Here is a 25,130-nt window from a genome sequence, read left to right on the forward strand (position 1 = left end):
TGCCGCCGCCCGCCCGCTCACCCGCCAGGCCGCGGGGGCTCCCGGCGGATTTCCAATCGGAAATGTAGCCGGGTGCTGTGGTGCCTTTACCCGTTTTAACCCTTGGCCAGCCACAGTGACTCGACCTTCGACTTCGGTATCCAGGAGCTGTAACGCAGCCTCCCATTGGCTCCACTCTGCACTGTTCGGCAGGCACTTCCAAAAGCTTTGACGATTGGCTAAAGCTCCGGGCCCTGCGACCAGTTGGCGGGTAGGATCGCGTGAGAAGGGGCGTGCCCCATCTGGGCCCCGCCTCCCTCTGCCGCCACGCCCCCCATCCGGTTCCGGCGGCCGTGAGGTTCCTCCGGGGCGTCTCTCCTCTCACCTGCCGCGGGTGGGTTGGTGTGGCCTGCGTTGTGTTCGGAGGGGAGAGGGGTTTGAGGTCCTTTCAGAACTTTAGGATATTCATAAGTTTTAGGGCGCAGGGCCCAGTCGCAAACTTAAACATTTGCACTTTAACACTTTGAGATAAAGCCCAATGTTGTATCGGAGAATTTAACATTAAAAAAAATACAAGGGTTATAATCCAAGAATAAAGAACAGGTCTTTAAACCAAATACCTTCAAGTCAAATTAATTTGTTCTTATTTTTCTGATTTGGCTGGAGACAGGCGAAGACCCCAGATCACTAGGTACTCAGATCTGAAATGGAGCATCTCCAGTTGAACTACACGGCATGCTTAGTGTACAGACAGGCAAGGGAGTTTGATTTCTTGGAATATCCTGGTTTTTGTTTTGTTTTGTTTTGTTTTTAACTGAAAGTCTTCCCCGCTACAAACAATAGTAAAAGTAATAATAGCTAATGTTGAATATTTACTAAGTGACAGATGTGTGCTAAGTGTTAAATGCTCTCATCCTGTGTCTGAATTAAACTTTCCCAAACCACAGGATGTATTGATACTGTTACCTCCAAGCTACAGATTAGAATACCAGTGCATAGTAAGTTTTTGTAATTTGCCCAAAGTCACCCCGCTATTAAATACTGAAGAGGAGATTCAAATTCGGGCAGTACTCTTTATAGTAAGTACTACTGTTCTAAAGATAAGACAGCACAAATGTCTCTGCTCCCGTACTCCTTTTATTCAATAACTTGGCATTTGTACGTGGAGCCAGGAGAGGATAGCACAGTCAGCCCTCCTATCCACGAGTCCCACATCTGCAGAATCAACCAACCTTGGATAGAAAACATGTGAAAAAAAAAAAAAAAAAAACCTCCATCTGCACTGACTATAACAGACTTTTTGTCATTATTTCCAAAGCAATACAGTAGAAGTATTTACATATCATTCCCATTGGATTAGGTATTTTAAGTAATCTAAAGTTGATTTAATTTATATAGGAGGAAATGCAAGATTATGTGAAACTATTATGCCATTTTATTGTTTAAGGATCTTGAACACCTGTGGATTTGTGTATCCAAGGGAGTCCTGGCCCAATTCTGGGTGGATATGTAGGGATGACTATATCACTTTTTTAGCCACATCACTACTATGCCTGGAATTTAATAGGAGATATTGATGTTTCTTTTCCAAACTCAATGTGTTTTGATTTTTATAAATATTTGACTTGCTTGTGTCAGAATTTGAATTTTTACCTTAGCTTGTTCGAATGTTATGTGTTAATTTTTTTCTTTGATGCCTCAAGTTGTAAAGAGACATAGGGATAGGAAAACATATTTAAACACTTAAAAGGAAAGTCTCCTGTGACTTTACTTTCCTAAGTGGGAAAATAATACTCTTCCTCTAATAATTTTCGTGATCTTATTGAATATGTCCCCAAAATAAATTCATTAAAGCACAGGATTCCCTATGATCCTCACTTCTTGGAAACAAGGGATGACTATATAGGTATATTGAGGATAGAACCTAATTTTTCCTAGCTTATCTCACTCTTTGAACTCCATGAACAATAACTGAACACCCAGTATTATGATCTTTCATGTGAAGAGCACTTCTGAAATATTAAAAGGAAAATCCCCTAGTTTCTTCTTTCAGTAGCAGACATGAGAAAAATTTTGAAAAATTGTAAAATACAAACTCTACTTTCTCTCCTCAAGGCAAATTCATGTAAACAATGGAAGTGATTATTTCTGTAGTGGCATTCTTTTCCTAAAAGGCTTAAGGAATTAATCAACCCTGATTAAAGATTCCTACATTTTCAGAACAGATCTAGTTATATGTAGAAGTGACTGGAAACCAATTTGAAGTAGGTTTAAGATGGGCTCATTGTCTCAAGCTTGAATGGACTGGTATAATGGAAGAGTAAACATGAAATAATATAGACGGGAAGTTTGCAAAGAGGATTCCAAAGAGGTACCTACTGAATCTTAAAAAAAAGAAATAAGCTTAAAAGTCATAATTAAAATCTTTCTAGGTAAACTATAGGGTTCAGTGGTAAGATCAAAAGCTACATTACTGAAATGTAGCCTGCAGCATTTAACCTACTCAATTGGCATTAAACTGGTAACTAGTGAAACAAATATTGAGAGTTGAATTTTAATTCTAATATACTTGGCAAAACTGAGTAACAGTTTATCTCACCTTTAGGGATACAAACCTGGAATGCACTATACCACTGAAAATGTGTTCTTAGTCACTAGTATTTGATTAATTTGGGGGTGCATGGAGCTCTTGCTGTATTGATGATGCCTGCTTGATTGCAGTGCACACTGACAACAAACCCATTTAGTAGGTACTGTTAATGTTCTCATTGTAAGGGGAAAGTCAGAGAGGTTCCGCAGCTGGCCTGAGTGCCAAAGCCAGGTCTCAGAGTCTGCCTTTCTGGCTCCAGGGCCTGTTTTGAGAACCCTACCATTGTATTCTTTCCCATATGAAAAAGAAGAACATTTCTCATACTTCTCTTTACTCACCTAACTACACCAAGTAGACCTAACTTCCCACATACAGGTATAATTGTAATAAACAACATTTTCCAAAGATTTTGTTTCCTTTAAAGAGGGAGTGAGGAGAAAACACTTGGAACTACATCCTCTCTGACATAGTACAACCTTTTAATTTACAAATAGAATTCTGAGTTTCTCCATTGCTAATTCAATCACTGTAGTATAGACCACAGATGTCCAAATTAAGGTCATTGAGCTAGATCCAACCACCTGTTTTTTTTTTGTTTTGTTTTGTTTTTGTTTTTTTTTTACAACCCAAAGAGCTAAGAATGTTTTTTAAGTTAAAACTATTGAAATTCAAATTATAACTTATGACATGAAAATTATGTGAAATTCATCTCTAGTGAACAAGTAATGTACACATGGACTTTGAGTAATAATGTGTCAATGTGTATTTATGGATTGCAACAAATGTACCACTCTGGTTGGGATGTTAATAGTCTGTGAAGCTTGCATGTGTGGTGCAGAGGATATATGGAAATTTCTGTTTCTCCTCTGCTTTGCTGTGAACCTAAAACTGACCTGAAAATAAATGCTATTATAATTATGTATGAAATTCAAATTCAGTGTTCATAAATAAAACTTATATTGTAATATAGCCACACTCATTCATTTATATATTATCTATGGCTGTTTTTAACCCTACAAGAGTAGAATTAAGTAGTTGAGAACAGATGGCCCCAAAAGCCTAAAATATTTATCTGCAAAAAAATGTTTTCTAGTCATTCAGTCCATTATATATAGAATACATTAAACTACTGGTTGAGAGTGTTGCTTCTGAAGCCAAATTTCCTAATCCTTGCATTCCCACTTACTAGTTATGAAGCGTTTGTCACATTTTTAACCTTGTTAGCCTCAGTTTATTCATCTTTAAAATGGACTGATACTTATATGATCATTTTAAGGGTTAAATGTATTAATGCACATAAAGCACCAAGTACATATTAAGAATAATTTATTTTGATTTTGAGATTCCTCTTTCCTCTTTGGGCCTTCCCTTTTAGAACCTAGCTATACTTCTCTCATATATTTGAAATCTGTCTTCTTTATGCAAGGGATACATTTGACCATAAATCATCTTTTTATCTACCAGGAGCTCTGACATGACATGGTTATTTCCTGTTTTGGTTTTACCATCCAATTTATCCTTTTTGATCGAAATTAGCTCCAGAGTAATAATATATAACTTTTATCTATCTTCCAAAATGAAAAGTTGTCAACATAGCAAGTCAAAAACCAATTTGTCTTTTCCAACATCAGATTTCTGTCTGATGCTTATGCATTTCTAAGCATCTATGCATTTATCCAAACATTTTCGCTATTCCTGAATTCTTATAAAGCCACATTATTATCCAAGCTTATTTCATAAAATTTCTGAAGGACAGTAAAAAAAAAATGTGATTGAGTCACTATTCTGAAGATTTTTTAAAAGATTCTTATTTTTGTACAAAAATAAGTTTACACTATAAACCAAGAAGTTCTGAATAGATTAGAATACCAAAGGTCAAAAGGTACCCATTCATAATTCTCTTAATAAAGTTGTTATTTCACTTAATAAGATACTTAGATTCAAATAACAGCCATTATATGTTATATCTTTTCCTGAACATACACCCTTTCCTCTGCACTGTTATCAATTCTAAGGGGCCAAGACTATGAGTCAGTCTTTGGACTTTTAAATTTCTTCAACTCTACTAGCTGGTCACTTTGGGCAAATAATTTCCTTTTTATGAAACTATTTATTATTTTGTAAAATAGGAATAATACTAACTGCCTGAATGAGCAGTTATAGGAAGAAAACAATAGTTCCCGGAAATAATTAAGTCAGTGTGCATGAGACACAATACTTTTCTTCATTACCTGTCAATCCTGTAAAATGGATTCACAAGCAATTTCCACTTCAGCTCAGTCCTGGAAAATTAAAAGAATTCTTTTTCCACCTCCTGAAATTCAGGATCTCAGTTTATCAGTGTCAAAGCCAAGTCCAGCTACCTCTTCTTCCTCATGTGACTGGATTGCTAAGCAAGCGACCTCTGTACTGCTGGGCTGTAGATAATGTGTCCTTCACCACTACAATGAGTCTTCTTGAAAATTTGGGGTGGGGTGGGGAGAGCTCACAAATTGTTCTTTGTCTCTAAGTATCCCTTTTGTATTAACTGCTAGTTTTCAGAACTTTGGTAAAATCTCACAAGTAGGACCAGGACTAGGGCAAGCAAAGTGAGGTGGTATTCACTATCAGGGAGATACAAGATCTCAACATATAACCTTTTCTTCCTATCTGCTGTATCATGAGGAAGTTTGGCCCTATTTAAAAAAAAAAAAGTTATACTCACTCTGTACTCACTATACAGAGATGTGGCCAATTGTCTTAAAGTAATATGGAGGATTTAAGATGGATAGAAAAAAAAAAGTGTTATCCTGATCAATTTTTACCGAACTCCCTTGAAATGCATGTTGGGGCTTAAATGTCCATCCTTCACAGATTCTTTATGTGGAAGAGCCTCCCCGAAAGGTGGAACGCGAATGTCCAAAGTAAGGTGGGTACTTTTCAGGGTTTTGTTTGGTTTGGTATTGCTTTTGTCCTTGCTCTTCCCAATCTGGGGTTCTGTCTCCCCGCGTTAAGTTATCCTAGCCCCCGCCCCAGATCACCGCCCTTCTAACCCGCCAGAGTCCAGTCTTTCAAAAATTCAATTTGGGGCAGGAGGGGCTCCTGAACGCTCCTGTCGCTGGACCCGGAGGCGGCGGCGAGCCACAGGGCGGCGACTGTGAGCGCTGTGCGCTGAGCAGACACCTAGAGAACATGTCTGTGGATGCGACCAGGTCCTTGGCAAAAGGTAAGTCCTCCCGACCCTGGCCTTTGGAGAGGGGCTTCTGGGCTTGTAGATCGGAGGAGCTAGGAGGAACTTAGGGGGCTCCCCTGCACCAAAGCCACGTGCAAAAGTGTCCTCTGTGGGGCGTGGGAGGCTGAAGGCAGAGCCTTCCTGCGATCCCGAGGAGCTGACTGAGCCCCTCTCCTCACAGAGCTAACCAACCTCTATCCGCCCTGCAGGAAGCTGTCCCCCAGGGCCAGTCCCTGATGGTGTGATCCGCATCTACAGCATGAGGTTCTGCCCCTACTCCCACAGGACTCGTCTTGTCCTCAGGGCCAAAGGCATCAGGTGAGAAGCTGGAGCCAAGCGTGCCCTGATAAGTCCCAGCTCCATAGCCGTGGGGAATATTTAAAAATCTAGGATGTCCTCAGATTTTAGACCAGGCTCCCTGTCCCTTTCTTGGTAGGCAAAGTAAATTAAACACCCTTGAAATGAATGTTGGGTTTAACTGCCCATTCTTCACATATTCTTGATGTGGAAGCCACACCACAGGTGGTACCCAAGTGTCCAAAGCAAGGGCAGAGCTCTTTTAGAGTCCTGTCCCTGCATGAAACTTTCAGACAAAGCAGAGTAAACCGAATGATTGAATGCTTGGGCAAACAGATTCCCTCTCCTGATGTTTAGGAGGGGCACAGCCAAGGTTACGTAGGCCTCACTAGACTGCTCCCTCCACTGTGGCCTCGTCCCCCACCCCAGGCATCTTAGGTGGACTCTGGTCTCGTTCTTCATTGAGCTTACTGCATCCGAGTCTGTCTTATTTGTTCACCCATCTTCCCCCAATGCTAGTCCCTCAGTTTCGTCCATTGCCCCCTCACTGCCGCACTGCTGTCTCCTCCAAAAATGTGAGTTCGGAAGGTAGGGACTTTTGCTCTTTTATTCATGGTCCAGAAGAGAGCCTGGTACATAGTAGGTACCCAAAAAAGTGTTCCTTGAATGAAGGTACCAAACCATTCCAAATATTGAAGTAGAAGGAACTGCCGCCATAGGTTCTGTAAGATTCCAATGCACCTGAGAAGTGGGTACCTATCCTTCTAGAAGGAATTTTGCAGATGAGCTCCTTCAGGTCTGGATTGAGAAGGGAGAGCAACTTTACTGGAATGTGGACTGTTTAATTCCACCAACCTCAAGTTCAAGTGTAGAGAATGGATCACTCTAGGTTTTGACTCTTATCTTGGAGAGTCCATCATGGGGTGGTGGTGGGCTACTTTGGCATTTTCAGATTCACATCAGAGAACACAGAGATAGATATCTAGAGATGCTTTACATAAAACCATGTAAGTCTGCCTTGTTGAGTGTATATGACATGTATTTCCAGATTCTTCCCTTTTACTCAACTCTACTTGCCTCCAATGTTGCCTGTTTTTAAAAATTTTTTAAATTATTTTAATTGTAGCTGCACACTTATTTTTATGTGGGACTGAGGGTCGTACCCAGTGCCTCGCATGTGCTAGGCGAGCACTGTACTGATTGAGCCACGACCCCAGCCCAGGTTACCTGTTTTTTAAGAAAAATATTAGTAACCCAATGTTTGCCTATTTGGGGACAAACTGGCAACTTTGGAACTGATGATGTAAGTATTTCTTTAAAACAGAGTTTCTTAACCTTACTTAGCACTGTTGACATTTTGGTTCAGATGATTCTTTGTCCGGGAGGGGCAGGAAGGGCTGTTTTGGAAATGGTTGGATAGTTAGCACTGTCCCTACATTTTACCTATTAGATTGTAGTAGTTATTATCAAAAAAAATATCTCTAAATGCTGCCACATGTTCCTTGGGGAGGGGTGGCAGCAAAAGTCACCTGATTGAGAACCACTGCTTTTAATATAATTTATTAGACTGAGAAAGAATGTACCCATTTGTTTCCTTTAATCTTTTTAAACCTATGTGCATGCCTCTGATAATTTTATAGGCTTGAACTTCTAATAATAATTAATATTAAGAATTGAAAACTTATAGTATACTAATATACAGGGCACTGCCCCAAACAATTCAGTCACTTATTTGATCATCACAACAGTGCCAAGAGATGGGTACAATTATTTACCCACGTTTTATAATTAAGGACACAGAGCACAAAGAGGTGAGGGAGGGTGGCCAAGGTCTCAGGCTAGTTTGTCTAGTTGGGTGCCTGAACTTGTGCTCTTTATTGTTAACATTTACCACAATGTATTGTGACCTATTAATACCAGACTTGTATTTTTTTGGTGGAGTGGGTACGAGGGATTGAACTCAGGGACACTCGACCACTGAACCACATCCCCAGCCCTATTTCATATTTCATTTAGAGATAGGGTCTCATTGAGTTGCTTAACACCTCACTTTTGCTGAGACTAGCCTTGAACTTGCTTTGAATTTGGGATTACAGGTACCTGTGTACCACTGCACCTGGCCAGGCTTGCATTTTTAAACTTTAAAATGTCCTAAGCTCTCTGATGCCATGGTTCAGTGTACAAACACTGAGTCAGTCTGTGTGGCTCTGATCTTGACTCTGCTGTTCTTAGCAGAAAGTATTGGGCACCAGATTCAACCTCCAGTCTTATTTCCTATGAAGTGGGGAATCCCGAGGAACAAATGGGACCAGGCACAGAAAACATCTAACACCTGCAGGAACGAAGGCAATGATGTAATATAGTTTAGACAAAACTCAAACTTTTTGAAAAAACTACTATAATCACAAATTTTACTTTTATAAATTGATTATTTCAAGATGGGCTTCTGGGGCTGGGGAGATAGCTCAGTTGGTAGAGTGCTTGCCTCGCAAGCACAAGGCCCTGGGTTCAATCCCCAGCACCGCAAAAAAAAAAAAAAAAAAAAAAAAAATGGGCATCTGCCTGAGTACACATTTTATTCTGTCTTCTTTTCTCTGTGCTTTTGAAGACATGAAGTTATCAACATTAACCTGAGAAACAAGCCCGACTGGTACTTTACAAAACACCCTTTTGGCCAAGTCCCTGTCCTAGAGAACAGCCAATGTCAGCTGATCTACGAGTCCGTCATCACTTGTGAGTACCTGGATGATGCTTACCCGGGTCGGAGGCTCTTCCCGTATGACCCTTATGAACGAGCACGCCAGAAGATGTTATTGGAGCTATTTTGTAAGGTATATTTAATTTTCAAGAACCACTTACAGTCTATTTTACTGTGCATGTCTTTGCCAACCTTCAACCCGTTGTAAAGTCAAATCGTTGGTGAAATGGTTTTGTTTTGATACCATGGGAGCCTGGGAGAAGAATTGCCTTGGAGTTAGAGTAGCAGCCGACCACTGCCGGTAGAGGTTGAGGCTTAATTAACTGCTAGGTGCTTTTCCATTTCAACTAGCAGTCTTGGCACAGTTATGACCCTGTGAGTTGAAGTAGGAATACTGACTGAAAACTGGTGATCTTTTTTTTTTTTTTTTTTTTTTTTTTCTTCTTTTTCCCTTTTGGCGGTGCTGGGCATCGAACCCAGAGCCTTGTGCTGGCAAGGCAAGCACTCTACCAAGCGAGTCATATCCCCAGCCCCTGGTGATCCTTTACAGAGAATATTTCTTGGGCTCCAGGTAAAACATCTTAGAGTGAGATTATGCCTGAGAGGGAATTGCCCTTTAAATGGGGGAAGGGTACCAGCTGTCCAGGAAATGTGAAGAATGGAGAAAAGGGGGCAGCTGTTGATAAGGAAAGAAGAGGTACGGAGACATTTTAAGGCAGTTCTCTTTGAAAAGGAATAATCGTAACTGAATGGCGTTAACAGTTGGCATCAATTGAGTGCCCTAACTGCTTTAGAGGCCAACTTATTTCATTCCACATCTGTTCTTTGAGGTGGGGTACTGTTATCGTATCCATTTTTCAGATGAGAACACTGAGGCTGAGAGTGGTTAAGCATCCTCTTGAAGCCTCAGTGTACAGCATAGAAATGGCCAAACAAGTAAGGAGTGCTGGAGAACCCCTGTTAAAGCACCGTGTTTTACTGGGTGCTGGGATAAGTGGGTTTCTGGATAACCCCGTGCCCCGTACTGGGAGGGGGCACTCTGGTCACGGTATGTGGTGTTGGCCGGATATGCTGGCCTTGTAAAGCTCTGCTGCAGTTTTAGGTAGGTCAGGAACGTGGAGTTCCCACAGGCTGCTCCCTCCACTAAGAACCTGTGTCCTCCGAATAGGTCCCACAGCTAACTAAGGAGTGTCTGGTAGCATTGAGATGTGGGAGAGAATGTGCCGATCAGAAGATATCCCTGCGTCAGGAATTCTGCAACCTGGAGGAGGTACAAAAAGGGGAAAAGGGGCCCCTCTCATGGTCGGGTGGAATGGAGAAAGCCAGCAGGGTCTCTGGCCTGGTCGCCCTTACACCCTCTACTTTCAAAGGCTTATCCTTTTTTTTTTTTAATTTTAATTTTAATTTTTACAGACTGCATTTTGATTCATTGTACACAAATGGGTACAACTACTTATTTCTGTGGTTGTACATGGTGTAGATTCACGTCATTCATGTAATCATACATATACATAAGGTAATGATGTCTGTCTCTGTCCACTATCTTTTCTTCCCTCACCCACTCCTGCCCCATCTTCCTCTACACCATCCAAAGTTCCTCCATTCTTCTCTGCCCCTACCCCCCCCCCCCCCGCCCTCCCCTTGTTATGTATCATCATCCACTTATCAGAGAAAACATTTGGCCTTTGGTATTTTGAGTTTGGTTATTTCACTTAGCATGATATTCTCCAACTCCATCCATTTACCTGCTAAATGCCATAATTTTATTCTTCTTTATGACTAATATTCCATTGTGTATATATACCACAATTGAAGGGCATCTAGGTTGGTTCCACAATCTATTTGTGAATTGAGCAGCTATGAACATTGATATGTCTGCATCACTGTAGGAGGCTGATTTAAAGTCCTTTAGGTATAAACCGAGGAGTGGGATAGCTGGGTCACATGGTGGGTCCGTTCCAAGTTTTCTGAGGAATCTCCGCACTACTTTCCAGAGTGGCTGCACCAATTTGCAACTCCACCAGCAATGTATGAGTGTGCCTTCACCCCCACATCCATGCCAACACTTATTATGGCTTGTCTTCTATAGCCATTCTAATTGGAGTTGAATGAAATCTTAGGGTGGTTTTAATTTGCATTTCTCTAATTACTAGAGATGACGAGCACTTTTACATACATTTGTTGATCACCTGTATATCTTCTGTCAAGTGTCTGCCGAGTTCCTTAGCCCATTTATTGATTGGGTTCTTTGTATTTTTGGTATAAAGTTTTCTAAGTTCTTTATAAATTTTGGAGACTAGTGCTCTGTCTGAAGTGTGTGTGGAAAAGATTTTCTCCCACTCTGTAGCTCTCTTTTCACATTATTGATTGCTTGCTTTGCTGAGAAAAAGCTTTTTAGTTTGAATCCATCCCATTTATTGATTCTTGCTTTGATTTCTTCTGCTTTGGGAGTTTTGTTAAGGAAATCTGGTCCTAAGCCAACATGATGAAGATTTGGGTCTACTTTTTCTTCTATTTGGTGAAGGGTCTCAGGTCTAATTCCTAGATCCTTGATCCATTTTGAGTTGAGTTTGGTGCAGGGTGGGAGACAGTGGTTTAATTTCATTTTACTGCATATGGATTTTCCGTTTTCCCAGCACCATTTGTTGAAGAGGCTATCTTTTCTTCACTGTATGTTTGTAGCACCTTTGTCTAGTATGAGGTTACTGTATTTATGTGTGTTTGTCTCTGTGTCTTCTATTCTGTACCATTGATCTTCCTATCTATTTTGGTGCCAATACCATGCTACTCTTGCTCTGTAGTATAGTTTAAGGTCTGGTATTGTGATACCTCCTATGTCACTCGTCCTGCCCAGGATTGCTTTGGCTATTCTGGGTCTTTCGTTCTTCCAGATGAATTTCATGATTGCTTTCTCTATTTCTATGAGGAATGTCATTGGGATTTTAGTTGGAATTGCATTAAATCTGTAAAGCACCCCAAAGGCTTATTCTTTCTGCCAGACTCTGCTAAGTCCAGCAGATCATCACTCTCCACTGACCTGCTTTGGAATTATTCTTGAAAATCTAGCAGGAGGTTACAACTTGCACCAAGTACTTCCTTTTCTGGAGTCACCACGTTTCCTGAGTATCTCTGCACAGCTTTTCTGTCTTCTGCCATGGAGGCCAGGGTATTGGCCAGGGGTTGTGTTTGGCTGCTTGTGGGCCTAACTACTCTGTATTTATCTTACTAAAGTTTATTCTCTCACATCAAAAAGCCAGAGGTAAACCTGGCATGGTGGTACATACCCGTAATCCCAGCTACATGGGAGGCTGAGGCAGGAGGATTCCAAATTTGAGGCCAGCCTAGACAACTTAGCAAGATCCTGTCTCAAAAAAAAAAAAAAAAAAAAAAAATAGGGAGACTCAGTGGTAGAGCACTTAACTAACATGCATGAAATTCTCAATTCAGCCCCCTGGGGCTAGGGAAAGCCGGAGGTAGACAGTATAGGGCCATTTGGTGGCTTCCTTATAAAATTAAAGTACTGAGACTCTTTCAGTTTTGTCATCTTTAGTATAAGGTTTTCATCCTCAAAATGATAAGATTGCTGCTGGAACTACAGTCATTACATCCCAATTCCAGGTTCTGGAAAGGAGAGCAAAGGGGGAAAAAAAAAAAGGCAAATGGCAGTGCTACTTTAAGACCTTTCCCTGAAATTTAATGACTATGACTGCAAAAACAGGATTTTGCTGTAGGGTCGCAGCTATAGTTCTGAAGAGACTGGGAAACTTGTCTTTTATCCCGGACACTCTGAATAAAGTTAGCGTTGTGTAATTAAGAAAAGGAACATGGGTGTGGGTGAACCAGGAGCCAACTCTGCCAGTGGGTTCTTCATTAACTCAGCAGTAATGGAACCTCTTACTTCTTACTCCTTACCTCTAGAACAATCTGGAAGGTGGTTTTTGACTTCCTTTATCTTTGTTCCAGAAACTGATGAATACCCTTTATGGATGCATAGTTTCTTCATTGGCAGCCAGAAAATGCATTTTTATCCCCTCAAGGGAAGGGTGGGTATTGATACTCTTATTTGACCTTTGTCAAGTGAAAGCAGTTTAAACGCGTATACACTTCATTTTTTATCTTAGATGTGCACAACTGCAGGACTTGTGGATGAAGAAGTCTTGTGTAAAAAATATCAACCTTTTGTCTAGAGCCTCAGGCTGTGGCCTTGTCGCCAGGGAGACTATGACGTGGGAGAAGGAGTCGTGGGTCTTAGGCTGATTTTCCTGGATTCCAGACCCCCAGGCCAGAGGAGGCCTGGGGCTGGATCCAGATCTGTTTCCCTCTGACTCTAGAGTTAGATGATGGGTGAACTTTGTAAAGTGTAGATTGCTAAATGAATACATAAAATTATGGTGCAGGAACAGGTCTCCTTCACCTGGGCCTCTATTTAGGGGAAGGGAACCATGCCTAATCCTGCAGGTGGTTGGCATTCACTGCTTCCTTCCCTCTTTCCAATGACTGCCTCAACCCAAATGTACTAGTCCTACTTTGCAAATTGGAGTGGCCTCTCCAGACAGCCTCTGAACTAAGTACTAGAAATTAAAAAATTAAAGACTTCAGGAGGCACAAAGTCTAGAGTCAGTGATAGACCAGTTCACGTAAAACCTAGACAAGTTGAGGGCTGGGCAGGGATATGCAAAAGAGAAGCTGGTGTGGGGGTGGAGCATGCTTGTACTGACTCCTGGAGGGTGAATCAGAGGCAGAGGGTGGACCAGAGTCAGAAGCTGATGGACCTTTTCTACTGTGCCGAGGACTTTGCTCTTGATGTCACTATTAATGGAGAGTAACTGAAGACTGTCAGGTCAGAGAGTGGGGTGCACTCCTCCCTTCCTTCCTCTCTCTTTCTTTTTTTCTTTCTTTCTTTCTTACCAGGGATTGAACCCAGGAGTGCTCAACTACTGAGCCCATTTTTATTATTTATTTTGAAACAGGGTATTACTAAGTTGCTTAGGGGCTCACTAAATTGCTGAGGCTGGCTTTAAACTTTCAATCTTCCCGCCTCAGCTTCCTGAGCGTGGGCCCCTGTGCCCAGCTCCTTCATGCTTTTAAAAATGCTCAGCCCAGCAACAGTGAGAGGGGCCAACAGGACCACAGTCAAGAGGGATGGAGAGGGGGAGATTTTAAGAGATGAAGATGAGATGGAATCTGGTGAAGGAACTGGAGTTATGTAAGTTGGTTTCCAAGTTTGTGTTTGTGGCCAGTAAATGTGATGCTCTTCACTGAAAGAGGGTTGAAAGGAGGATTCGTGTTGCTCTGTTTGAGGTGCTGATGGGATATTCGTGGAGACAGAACTTAGGAGAGTGATATGGAATGGTTTTACTAGCTAGGAGCATTAACCAGAAAGATGAGGAATATAATCAGCAGGGTGGTCATGAATGTTTAAGGACTAACTCTCTGAAATAAAGAAGGGAAACAGTCCCTGATTTGTAGCTTTTGCCAATTTCAGTGGTGTAAATTCTCTCGCAAGGCTGATTTTAAGCTACCAATGTGTTGTCTCTGAATTTGAGTTGGGAAGAGGTGTGGGCAGCTAGCTCAGCTCATCACTAATAACTCATTTCCCTTTATCTTTAGTTACCTGAGCCCCAGAAATACCTGTTGTTAACCAGCCCAGGATCAGGTAGCTTTCACTGATGCTACTTAAGGACCACTAACAGTTTTGAATGTGGTCTTTGTTCCATAGAATGTTAACAAGAATATTAGCTACAATGTAGGCAATGTCAGAATCTGAAAACATGACCAGTGGACTTGCAATATTTGATTTAACTCCTCACAATATCAATGTATTGACTCTAAGGAGACTAGTGAAATTGGAACTTGTCAGAATAATTCTAGTAGGAACAACCCCCCTGACTTATTATAACTCTTTCACATGGTTTTGTACAATCAGGATTTTATGTGAGTTAGAAACATATTGAACACCCATGGTCTTTCTGAGTGATAAATGGGCCAATATTTCAATATATAATCTGCCATGTTACATCCAGACAAAATGCTGTTCACATTTTGCAATCTTAAACTCTGACACTTTTTTCTTTTGAAATAAGTACCCTGTCTGACTTTAAATTTTTTTCTTAAGAATTCAGTTTCATTAAGCCTGAAGATTTATTATTACATAGCCACATTTTTCCATAATATTTTTTGCATTTCTTTGAGATCTATTACCCCTGCTTCTATTATTGAGCCAGCAGCCTGTCTGCTTGCTTTCCTATCCTGAACATCGGCAGGAGCTTTGAAACTGAAGGGATGCCCTGGGCTAACCACACTTTAAATCTCTCTTCAAACAGATTTTCTAACTTTTCTTGAATCATTAATCGAAGCGGCACACATTTTTTAGCTTTCTTCTTTGTTTACAGTGTTATTGACTTTTCCATTTCAAAATGACATTTGGGCCAGACTTGGTTTTATCATTGTGGGTTTCAGTGTGGCAGGATCTTTCAGTAGCTCTTTTTCACCAGGGAATTCATTCAAAATGTTTTCATTATGGAAGTCGAATCAAGTCCAGTGCAGTTTATGGCAGGACTAGGCCAGATTTCTGTGATGCTTTGCGTGTATTCTCTAATCCAGTGTCCTGCTCTTAGGCATTGGTGCCACATTTTGGCCTTTGCTTGGTTGCTTCCAAGTCATCATCAGACTCAGTACAGGAGAGTGAGAAGATAACATATCCCTGAAAGTGCATCCTGGGAATGAGGACCTGCCCCCAAGTGGAAGACTTCCTCTTCTGGTAGCCATAGGACACCATGCTTTTGCTTCTTGACATTCATGAACCTGTTTTGCATTCCACATTGCCAAATATGGTTACATGTCTTAGGTAGAGTGGTTTGCATGAAACTACACCATAATTTGTGTGAGCATCATTCAAGACCATATGTGGCTAAATACTTTCCTTTGGAGGGGAAGGTACTAGGGATTGATTGAATCCAGGAATGCTCTACCACTGAGTTAAAATCCCTGCCCTTTTTATTTTTGATTTTTGAGACAGGGTCTCACTGAATTGCTGAGGCTGGCCTCGAACTTGCGATCCTCTTGCCTTGGCCTCCCAAGCAGCTGGGATTATAGGTGTGCACCACCGCGCCCAGTGGTACTTTCTTGATTCTAAATTTACCTGTAACTTAGTTTTTAATCTGTCCTTTGTCTCTTCCCTCCCCCCCCCAAAAAAAGACATTTTAGCCCATTAGGTTATATTGTCTTGGTTAAGTTTTACTGTTGTTCTTCTTTAATTTTTATTAATTTCAGTGATAAAATAATTTATGTTGTTTCTCCTTTAATATCACCAAGAGAGTAAGGAAAGAAAGGCTAATTCTTTACTGAAAATAATCTGTAGTCTTTTGCCACAAACTCCATTCTAAAATTATTTTTTATCAACTAGATTGACACATTTACAAATTAAAGTCATTGTTATTAGCTATTTTTATAATAATATTTAAACTATTTTATAATAGTTTTATTGAGATATAATTAATGTATCATGAAAATAATTTTTCCTGGTGTGTGTGTGTGTGTGTGTGAGCTGGGAATTAAACCCAGGGGCACCTTACCACTTTACCAATGAGCTACATCCCCAGCTATTTTAATTTTTTATTTTGAGACAGGGTCTCATTAAGTTGCTGGGAATCTTACTAAATTGCCCAGGCTGGCCTCAAAATTGTGATCTTTCTGCCTCCACCTCCCGAGTCACTAGGATTATAGGCATGAACCATTCTTTTAAATAGCTTTTTCCTATTCCCTATCCCACCATGTAAATAATAGAATAATAATTTTATATTTAAAATTTAATTTCACTTTTCTCCAATTATAAATGAATACACTTTTGTTTCCTATCCTTTTCTGCTATGTATATTTTTATGTAGTTGAAATCGTGCTGTTACAGAACTTACCACATTATGTGAGGCTCTTCCTCACATTCTGTAACTTCTCTATAGGGTTGCTTCTAGAGCAGGATCATTTATGATGGCAAAACATTAGAAAACATAATATCCGTGAGAATGAGCATGGCTAAATAAATTATATTCATCCTGAGGAATTCTGTGGAGTAGTTAAAAGTGATACTGGGGAATGACACGTCCAAATCATATTGTCATACCATGTGCACGTGTGAATACGTAACAACAGACCCTACCGTTACGCACAGCCAAAGTACACCAGTAAAAAAATAGGGAGAAGAAATGAATGCAGTGAGCGGGGCACGGTGACTGATCCCAGCCACCGGGGAGGCCGAGACAAGAGGATGGCAAGTTCAAGGCCAGCTGGGCAAGTTGGCAAGACCCTGTTTCAAAATAAAGTTTAAGAAAGATCTGGGGGATGCCTGCATGACTGATGTGATCCTACAATTAGTATAATCAGAACGCTGAGGGATTACACTTCATTTATGTGTGATATGTCAAAATGTGTAAATGCACTCTACTGTCAGGTACAACTAAGTAGAACAAAAAAAAAAATTTTTTTTTAAAATAAAGAGCTGGGGATGTAGCTTGGTGCTTGCCTAGTGCGTCTGAGGTCCTGGGGTCAATCCCCTGCACTGGAAAAGGAAAAAAAAAATAAATAAAATAAAGCATACAGTGGATCTCCTGTACTGACGTGAATAGATTTAAATAAATCACAGAGTAATACAGGTAGCACAGCCCCGTTTTAATAGCCAGAAACAAATCCTGCAATGTACGTGTACGAATACCTGTGAACGCACAGCCAGGGAGCGTCTGGAGGGACACACTTGAACTCCTGATAGCGGCTCCCACTGGGAAGGGCACTTGATAGTTGGGATGGAAAGAAAAACCGGTGAGGGTGGGGGAGGGTTGGGGGTCTTGGCTTTTACACTGTTTTATTTTGTGTTTGAATTTTTTTAAGATAATAAGAATGTATTTCTGTATTAGATGTGTAATTTTAAAATTAGAAGAAAATCACTTTTTGTGTCTACATCATTTGCTCCGTGTATAAACTGCAAAGCTGTTCATCCAACACACTGGGTAGGGGTGTCGCATTTTTCTGAGTCCTTTGCCATGGTGACCGGTGTTGTGGGAGTGCAGCTTCTTGGCTCAGACATCGTTCTCTGCTTTAGAATTCGTCCCTGGGCCAGATTCTCGAGATTGGAATTACCAGATCAAAGGGGCTGCATGCTTTGGGGGTTCCGGCCATATATTACTAAATCGCTTCCCAAAAGACTGTGTTGTGAGGTGTTTATACCACCCTCCTGCAGTATATGAAAATGTCCAGTGTGCCCTTCCCTTTAGAGATTTCATTCACAAAGATATTTCTTTTAGAGAAATGTCTAAAATCTCATTGTTGATTTTACACACAAACACACAGACACACACACACACACACACACACACACACACACACTGTGCTGGAACCCTGACCCCAGGGCCCTGCACACGTCAGGCAAGCACTCTACCACTGAGCTACACCCTCGGCCCTGTGAAGTGGGAGGTTTCCCCAAAATACGTCATCTCTTTGTGTTTGGTTGTGTGAAAATTGTCTCCTCAAGAGGTGTTGTCCATTGGCCTCTCAAGGTCTTACTGATTTTCCTGGTCGATTTGTAAAGTTCCTTTAAAAGAGTTCCTTATATGTAAAATCGACTTGTTTTTAAAACACTTTTTTGTTTAACTTTTATCTCTTTTATGTATATAGAAATGTAACATTTAAAAATATTGTAAACCTTTCCTGGTGTGCTTTTTTTCCCACTGATGTTATGCACGGAAATCCCTCCCCCTTCAGAGATGTGATAAATACTCACCATATTTGCATACGCCATTCATCACTTCACAGAAGTTTGACTGGCATTACCTACTGTTACAAATATATTTTGAACAAAATAAATAGGGCCATTTAACGGATTACAGGATAGAATTCTCAGTGTCCCTATAAGTTCCACATGTTGACGAGTCGTATTCCGCATCTTCATGGGACAACCTTGGTGGTGACTGAGGGGCAGCAGGAGGGGCAGGAGGTCTGTCACAGCCCGTACTTCTAAGGCTTTTTCCTAGGAGAAAATGATTCGTTTTACTGAGACTCTGCTCATTGGATCCTCAGCTGCCTCAGTATAGCAGGGACCAGAAATTTGAAATCTTGAGAATTTCCACTTATCTTTTTTGAACTCAATGGATTTATGGAAAAAAAAAAAGTTGAGTGCTTTCTCACGGCTCTGTCCCTGCTTCTGGATAAGGCCTCGTATTGTGCTGCTCATGTACTGGCAGGTGACTTCCTGTCTTTTGGGAAGGAGGGGGTTTCTTAAGAATAATTTCCAGCCGGGTGGTGCACATGCCTATAATCTCAACAACTCGGGAGGCTGAGGCAGGAGGATCACACGGTGCAAAGCCAGCCTCAACAACTTAGTGAGGCCCTAAGCAACTTAGGAAGACCCTGTCTCAAAATTTAAAATTTTAAAAAAGGGTTGGGGATGTGGCTCAGTGGTAAAGCACCCTGGGTTCAATCCCCAGTACCAAATATGTTGGTGATGAGGACGATCATGATGATGACGAGGACGCCGATAAGGCCAGGGATTTCTGGGCGATGGTGTCAGGATGGTGGCGAAGGGCAGACAGCCGCCTTGAGGTTTGAAGCTCAGTTATTGAGGCCGCACCTGAGAGTCGAGAGCTTAATCTGAAGTGTTTCAGAATGCCTTCCTTAAAGAAGTCTGGGGTTCGCTTCTCTATGGGTTTGCTTCTCTCTTTAAAGCTTTGCAGATTTCTTTTCCTTTCCCTTGAACTTGCTGAAGGGAGGCACGGCCACTGCGCCGCGCCACTGATGACCACTAGGGGGAGCCCTGGGTGCTTCTTCCTCGGCTCGCGCTCCTGGACGACCTCAGAGGACCGACTTTCAACCTTCCTCCCCCTGGGGGCGCCCGAGAGGCCTTTCGGGTTCAGAGGGTGGGAATAGTCCACCTTGCTTAGGCCAAAAGGGCCTTCCTTCTTTGTGGGCATTGCTCACTAGTCACCCCTCAAGTCTGTAGCCTTATTTTTCAGTGATTTGGAAAACAGAACATTTAAAAATAGATTTTTGTAATATTCCAGAACCTCAAATGCCTTTTTGCAAAACACCTCCCTCACAATATCTGGGACTCTAAGGGGAAGGTCGTTTTAAGTGTCGGAGAAGTGCCAGGTTTGCATAGAAGAGAGTTTCCTACTGGGGTGTCTTAAAGAATTGCCAGAAACCTCCAAGAAGGCCTGGCCAGCGTGTTCTGCATCACTGGGATGCATTAGCAAAGGAGGCAGAGCTCTGTGCTAGCTGATGGGGAGATAGTTTTCTGTAGGGATTTTTAGACATTCTTGAAATTGGTGGCAAAATGCTGTCTGGGGCAGGGCTCAAGGGTGTGCAGCAGTGGGGTAGGAGGCAGCTCAGTAGCAGAACCCTTGCCCCGTTTGCATGGGGCCCTCTTATGTCCACAGAACCAAAAAAGAAAAAAAACAAAAATAATCTGGAGCTATATTGAGAGCTCCAGGCAGTTTTGATGTTTTGATCTGGGTAGTCCAAGTCATCCTTGGCTCCGTGAGAGCGGAGGGGATGTGTACATGCCTTTTGAGGGGTGGGTGAAAGGTAGTTGATCTGTTTTCTCCATCTGCTCATGTGGACTCCCCCCAACTCACCCCCTGGTACTGACAGTTGAACCCAGGGCCTCACTCATGCTAGGCAAGCCCTCTACCAATGAGCTACGACGTCCCCAGCCATTTTAAACTTTTATTTTGAGACAGGATCCCTAAATTTCCCTTTCTTGCCTCAAACTTGCAATCCTGCTTCAGCTTCCCGAGTAGCAGGGATTACAGGAGTGTGCCACCGAGCTGGCTCATGTCAACTTTACTGTGCCGAGAATCTCAATAATTGTTTGTATTACTTTTTGAGTGTTTCTGTGATGTCTATAAGATCATATATATTTCAAGGCATGTTCCTACTCTGAGTAAATGGAAAGCTTTAGAAATAATACTAAACCAATATCAATTACTAAGCAGTAATTCATTTGCAAAATTATATCATCACTTTACCAAAGGACCCACCATGATTCCATTAAATGTCTGTCTGATTTGCTTAACAAGGACTTTTCCAAGAACATTCTGCTTTGTAAAACAGAGGAATTATACAGATGTTCCAGAGTCCAGTGGTTTAGATTTGGTTCTCATTGCGTCATGAAGTCCAATGACAAGTCGTGGTTATATATTCCAAAGTCAGTGATGGAAGTTTGAGTATTTAGCTGGGTGTGGTATTGCATGCCTGAAACCCAGTGACTAGGGAGGCTGAGGCCAGCCTCAGCAACTTAGTGAAGCCCTAAGCAATTTAGTGATACCCTGTCTTAAAACATTAAAAGGGCTGGGGGTGTAGCTCAATGGTTAAGTGCCCCTGAGTACAATTCCCAGTCCCAAAACAAAACAAAACCAAAAGGCACAAAAAGAGAGTTCAGGTATTTATTATTTATCCCCGGACATAAAGGAAGTTTAGAGCCTGCTGGAATCTATAAAAGCTGAGTTATTTGCTCCTTTCCCTGTAAGCCAGATCTTATTTATACGTGACTGAGGACAGCTTCTAGGTTATTCATTGGGCAGATTCCGCTGTCTTTATACTATCCTGTTAGCCTCCCTGAACAAGGTGATGTCACCTAACTTTTATCCAGACTTTCAGGATAGTGATCCAGGGAACCCCTCTACGCCCACTGTGAAATATCAAGACTTAGACTTTAGGGCATCAAGACTTTCTTCCCCTCTGAGAAGGGGTGGCAGGTAGAGGAGCTCTTGATCCTTTGGCAGGAGGGACTTGCTTTCTGTGAATGCAGACTCCAGGGGTCTCTGCTCTTACTTATTCACCGAACAGGGCAGACTTGTTTCCATGCATGATCATGTCACTCCTCACCATGACCTCTGAGGGGGGCACTGACATCCCCACCATTTTGCAGATGAGGACTTTGAGGCTTGGAGGAGAAAGAAGGTAAGTTGCCCTGGGTTTCATGTTAGATCAGAGGAAAAGTCTAGCTCGGGATGAGGTCTGCTGGCTCCAGAGCTTCCCTTCTTAGCTACAAGCCATCTCCATTCCTCAGCCAAGAAAGCAAGAAACTCTGGAGTGTGTCCTTGCTGGTGCCAATCGTACCAAGGTACCTAATTCACAGGATGACTGTCCTTCAGCCCCAACAACATCTCAAGATGGAAACACTGCAGAACTTACTCTGCGAGTCGCCTGGGGCCAGCTGTCAAGTCACAGCTGGAGAAGAATCTCTGGTTATGGGCTGTCTAGGCCAAAGCGAGTGGTTTGCTTGACTCAGCCAGGGAGCAGGCACCAGGAAGGCCTGGCCCAATGACAACCTCGCCCAAGAGCGCTTGCTTGTTTAAATTTTCAGGAGCTTTCTTTCATCTGTCTTTGATGATCTGTCTGTTGCGAGCATATCTGCTTTCTGTAGAATCCATCTGTGTTGATTTGTCCCATTTAGGAAAGAGAATTTTTATTTTAATGCAGAAAGTTGTTGAGGGGACAACAAGTGTGAAGTTCAAAGAGCTCAAATAAAAGGAGGATGGGCAATGCTGGGCTTTAAGGGAGCCCTTTAAACAGCTCTGCCCTTTCCTGCTGTAGCTTTGAACTGATTGGGAAGACAAAAGAGTGAGATGTAAGGAGAGTACCATAACCCCTTTATGCTGGGAATGGGGTTCAGCACTACAGCAAGGGGGGTTCCTGACACTGGCCTTCAGCATCAGGTTGAGGCTCCCAGGCCTCCAGGTTATGGGCAGCTCTGAGCTGAGGCTGGGCCTCCCACTCTGGGCCCAGCTGGGGTGTGGAAGCTTAGCACCTGCAGCAGCCTGCTCCAGACTTGGGGGGCGACTGGGCCACTGGTTGTCCTTCCAAATTCTCCAGTCACTTGAGCTATACTGTCATTCCAGTGTTGAAGGGAGGGAGAGGACAGAATGCAGCCAGGAGTGGGACCCTAGAGGAGGTGGAAGAAACCTCAGGAAAAGGGAAGAGGCAGTCTCTTAAAAACAGGAAGAAAAATTGAAACCTCCGTCTCCCTCTTTTGGAATTTATCTGATATCTATATTTAACGTCTATAAATACGTTGGCAGAACTGTACATGAACGTGCTTTGTTCTGTTTGCCTTTCTAGATCCTGGACTATCAGAACACCACCTTCTTTGGTGGGGACCACATATCCATGATCGATTACCTCCTCTGGCCCTGGTTTGAGCGGCTGGATGTGTATGGGATAGCTGAGTAAGACCTTGACCCTGTGGTTGCAAATACACTGCGTGGCGAGGTTTGAGATGGTCTCTGTGCCATTACCATCCCCTTGTGGGGGCGTCCCAGGACGTATAAAACAAAAGCAGGCTCTCAAGCCACCGTGTGTGCTTCCTGGTTCCAAATGCCCCTGGGCTTTTCTCCCGTGCCTGCAGACTCGAGGCGACCCCGTGTGCAAAGCCTCCCACAGCGCCTCACAGCCTGCTGTCCTCCCCAGCCCCTCCGGTCCTGCTCATCACCCAGCAGGACCACACACCCGAGTCACAGCTCACTTCCCTGAGGAATCTTCCCCAGATAGGAAGATCCTTTTTTCAAAAAGTTCTTGGAAGTAACACATCAGTAATGTTTACACATGTGCACAAAATGGCAACCACATCCCGCAGAAGGGTAGAGGTGTTTAAAGCCAAAAAATAGCTCTGTAGTGTCCTGGGCTTTGTCACCCCAAAGCTCAGAGACATGTTGGATAGTTCTCGAACTCTTGGGCTAATCTCTGCCAGGTGCATAGTGGGTGCTGGACATTCCTGATGTCTAGAAATCAGTAACATAACACTTGGATATTCAAGCTCAATCTCTGATATGTAAATGATAAGAACCTGTCTCCTCCGAAGACAGAGCATTGAACCACAATCAGGAAGCCTCACCACTGGTCCCGACTGTCCCTAGCCAGTTGCGTTACTGTAGCATGTCACCCCGCATGCCCTCGACCTAAATTCCATGATCCATCTTTAAGAGAGCCCTGGTGGCTCTGTTATTTCAAGTCTCAGGATTATTTTATGTATTTAAAAAATATTTTTGGGGGCTGGGAAGATAGCTCAGTTGGTAGAGTGCCTGCCTCCCAAGCACAAGGCCCTGGATCCAATCCCCAGCACCGCAAAAAAAAAAAAAAAAAAAATTTTGGAAACTACTTGTTTTTATCTTTTTCAAACTCCCTGAAGTAAAATCTGCAGAGGACCTAGAATGTTTGCTCCAGAGAATTGTCTTTTTTGTTGGTAAACAAGGAAATAAACACTTTATTTCCCCAGAGCCTTGGTCTACAAGTATCCCACTGTATTGTTAGAAGCAACAGATTCTGCACCCCCAAAGCGTGTACAGCTGTTTCAAAAAGAAAATTTTTCTTCAGTGAAGTGATCATGTTCACTTGATAATATTACAACTGTATTAACCATATTCCCCCAAGAAATTCATTTTTGCTTTCTTACAAATCTAAAAGGCATTAAGAGTCCCCCTCCAATGCCTTCCCGTGGGACATGCTGACTCCCCTTTCTTGTCTTGCAGTTGTGTGAATCACACCCCAACGTTACGGCTCTGGATAGCGGCTATGAAGCAGGACCCCACAGTCTGTGCTCTGCTCATAGATAGGAACATTTTCCTGGGCTTCTTGAATCTCTATTTCCAGAACAACCCTAACGCCTTTGATTTTGGACTAATTTGCTGAGCCTCATGATCCCCTGTTCAACACCCAGAATTCCCAGCATGTTGTGATTCTGTATCAAGGATTGTCTCAGGAGTCAATCCGTCTCTGTTCCTTTTCTTTGAGGTTCCCAATAAAAATGGAAACAGAAAATGTATTCCTTCTGATAATCATTTGTCTGACTTCTCTAGCCTGTAGCTTCTAATGATTCACCAGAAAGTGCCCAGCGCTGATATCCAAGTTCATTCTGGGAGCCGGCGTATCTCTTGGATCTTTGGGCTTTGGACAGTTTGATCTCCAGAGTATTGGTGACAGTACTGATGTTGGTGTTCAGGGCCTGCCTATGATGGACGTTTGTCACTCCCGAATGGCACCTTCCCCAAACCTCCCTGGTGAGTGGAAATCTTGGGAAGAGGGAGGGGAAGAAGAAAACACTCCAAGTCCAAATACCCTCCTTTTGACAAGTGAATGCTGCTGTCCCTATGGGCGGGTTTGAGTGTCATTCTGTTCAAACTTTGGCCATGGGCCTGGGATACATGGAGGGTCTTGTGACTGGAAAGAATTCCAAAGCAGGAAATGAAACCCGTTTATCACTCTGGACTGAGTACGTCAGAATTTCACTGTCAGGGCTCAGGATGTCTCACAGAATGTTCTATAACCAGCATCCTGCACCAAAAAAATGCGAACACACCCCAGGTCACGGGTAA

The 25,130-nt window shown here is 42.4% G+C and overlaps 1 protein-coding gene across 1 annotated transcript; it reads left to right on the forward strand.

The window, feature by feature from the left end:
• The first annotated feature begins 349 nt into the window (after positions 1-349).
• On the forward strand, positions 350-24,567 carry LOC124985125 (glutathione S-transferase omega-2). The gene is made up of 8 exons (XM_047553510.1): positions 350-373; positions 5,423-5,477; positions 5,642-5,774; positions 5,990-6,098; positions 8,686-8,908; positions 9,944-10,045; positions 22,882-22,988; positions 24,288-24,567. Exons 2-8 carry the CDS (start codon positions 5,430-5,432, stop codon positions 24,445-24,447), a joined length of 882 nt encoding a protein of 293 aa, XP_047409466.1. The 5' UTR covers positions 350-373; positions 5,423-5,429; the 3' UTR covers positions 24,448-24,567.
• Positions 24,568-25,130: the final 563 nt, after the last annotated feature.

The sequence above is a fragment of the Sciurus carolinensis genome, chromosome 5, assembly GCF_902686445.1.
Source record: "Sciurus carolinensis chromosome 5, mSciCar1.2, whole genome shotgun sequence".
Classification (NCBI taxonomy): domain Eukaryota; kingdom Metazoa; phylum Chordata; class Mammalia; order Rodentia; family Sciuridae; genus Sciurus; species Sciurus carolinensis.

Excerpts from the sequence above, each read along its gene's own strand:
- LOC124985125 (XM_047553510.1), top strand. The coding sequence starts at position 5,430 with ATGTGGAAGAGCCTCCCCGAAAGGTGGAACGCGAATGTCCAAAGTAAG. Across the intron at positions 5,775-5,989 it reads GACCAGGTCCTTGGCAAAAG|GAAGCTGTCCCCCAGGGCCA; the intron begins GTAAGTCCTCCC and ends TCCGCCCTGCAG. Across the intron at positions 6,099-8,685 it reads CTCAGGGCCAAAGGCATCAG|ACATGAAGTTATCAACATTA; the intron begins GTGAGAAGCTGG and ends GTGCTTTTGAAG.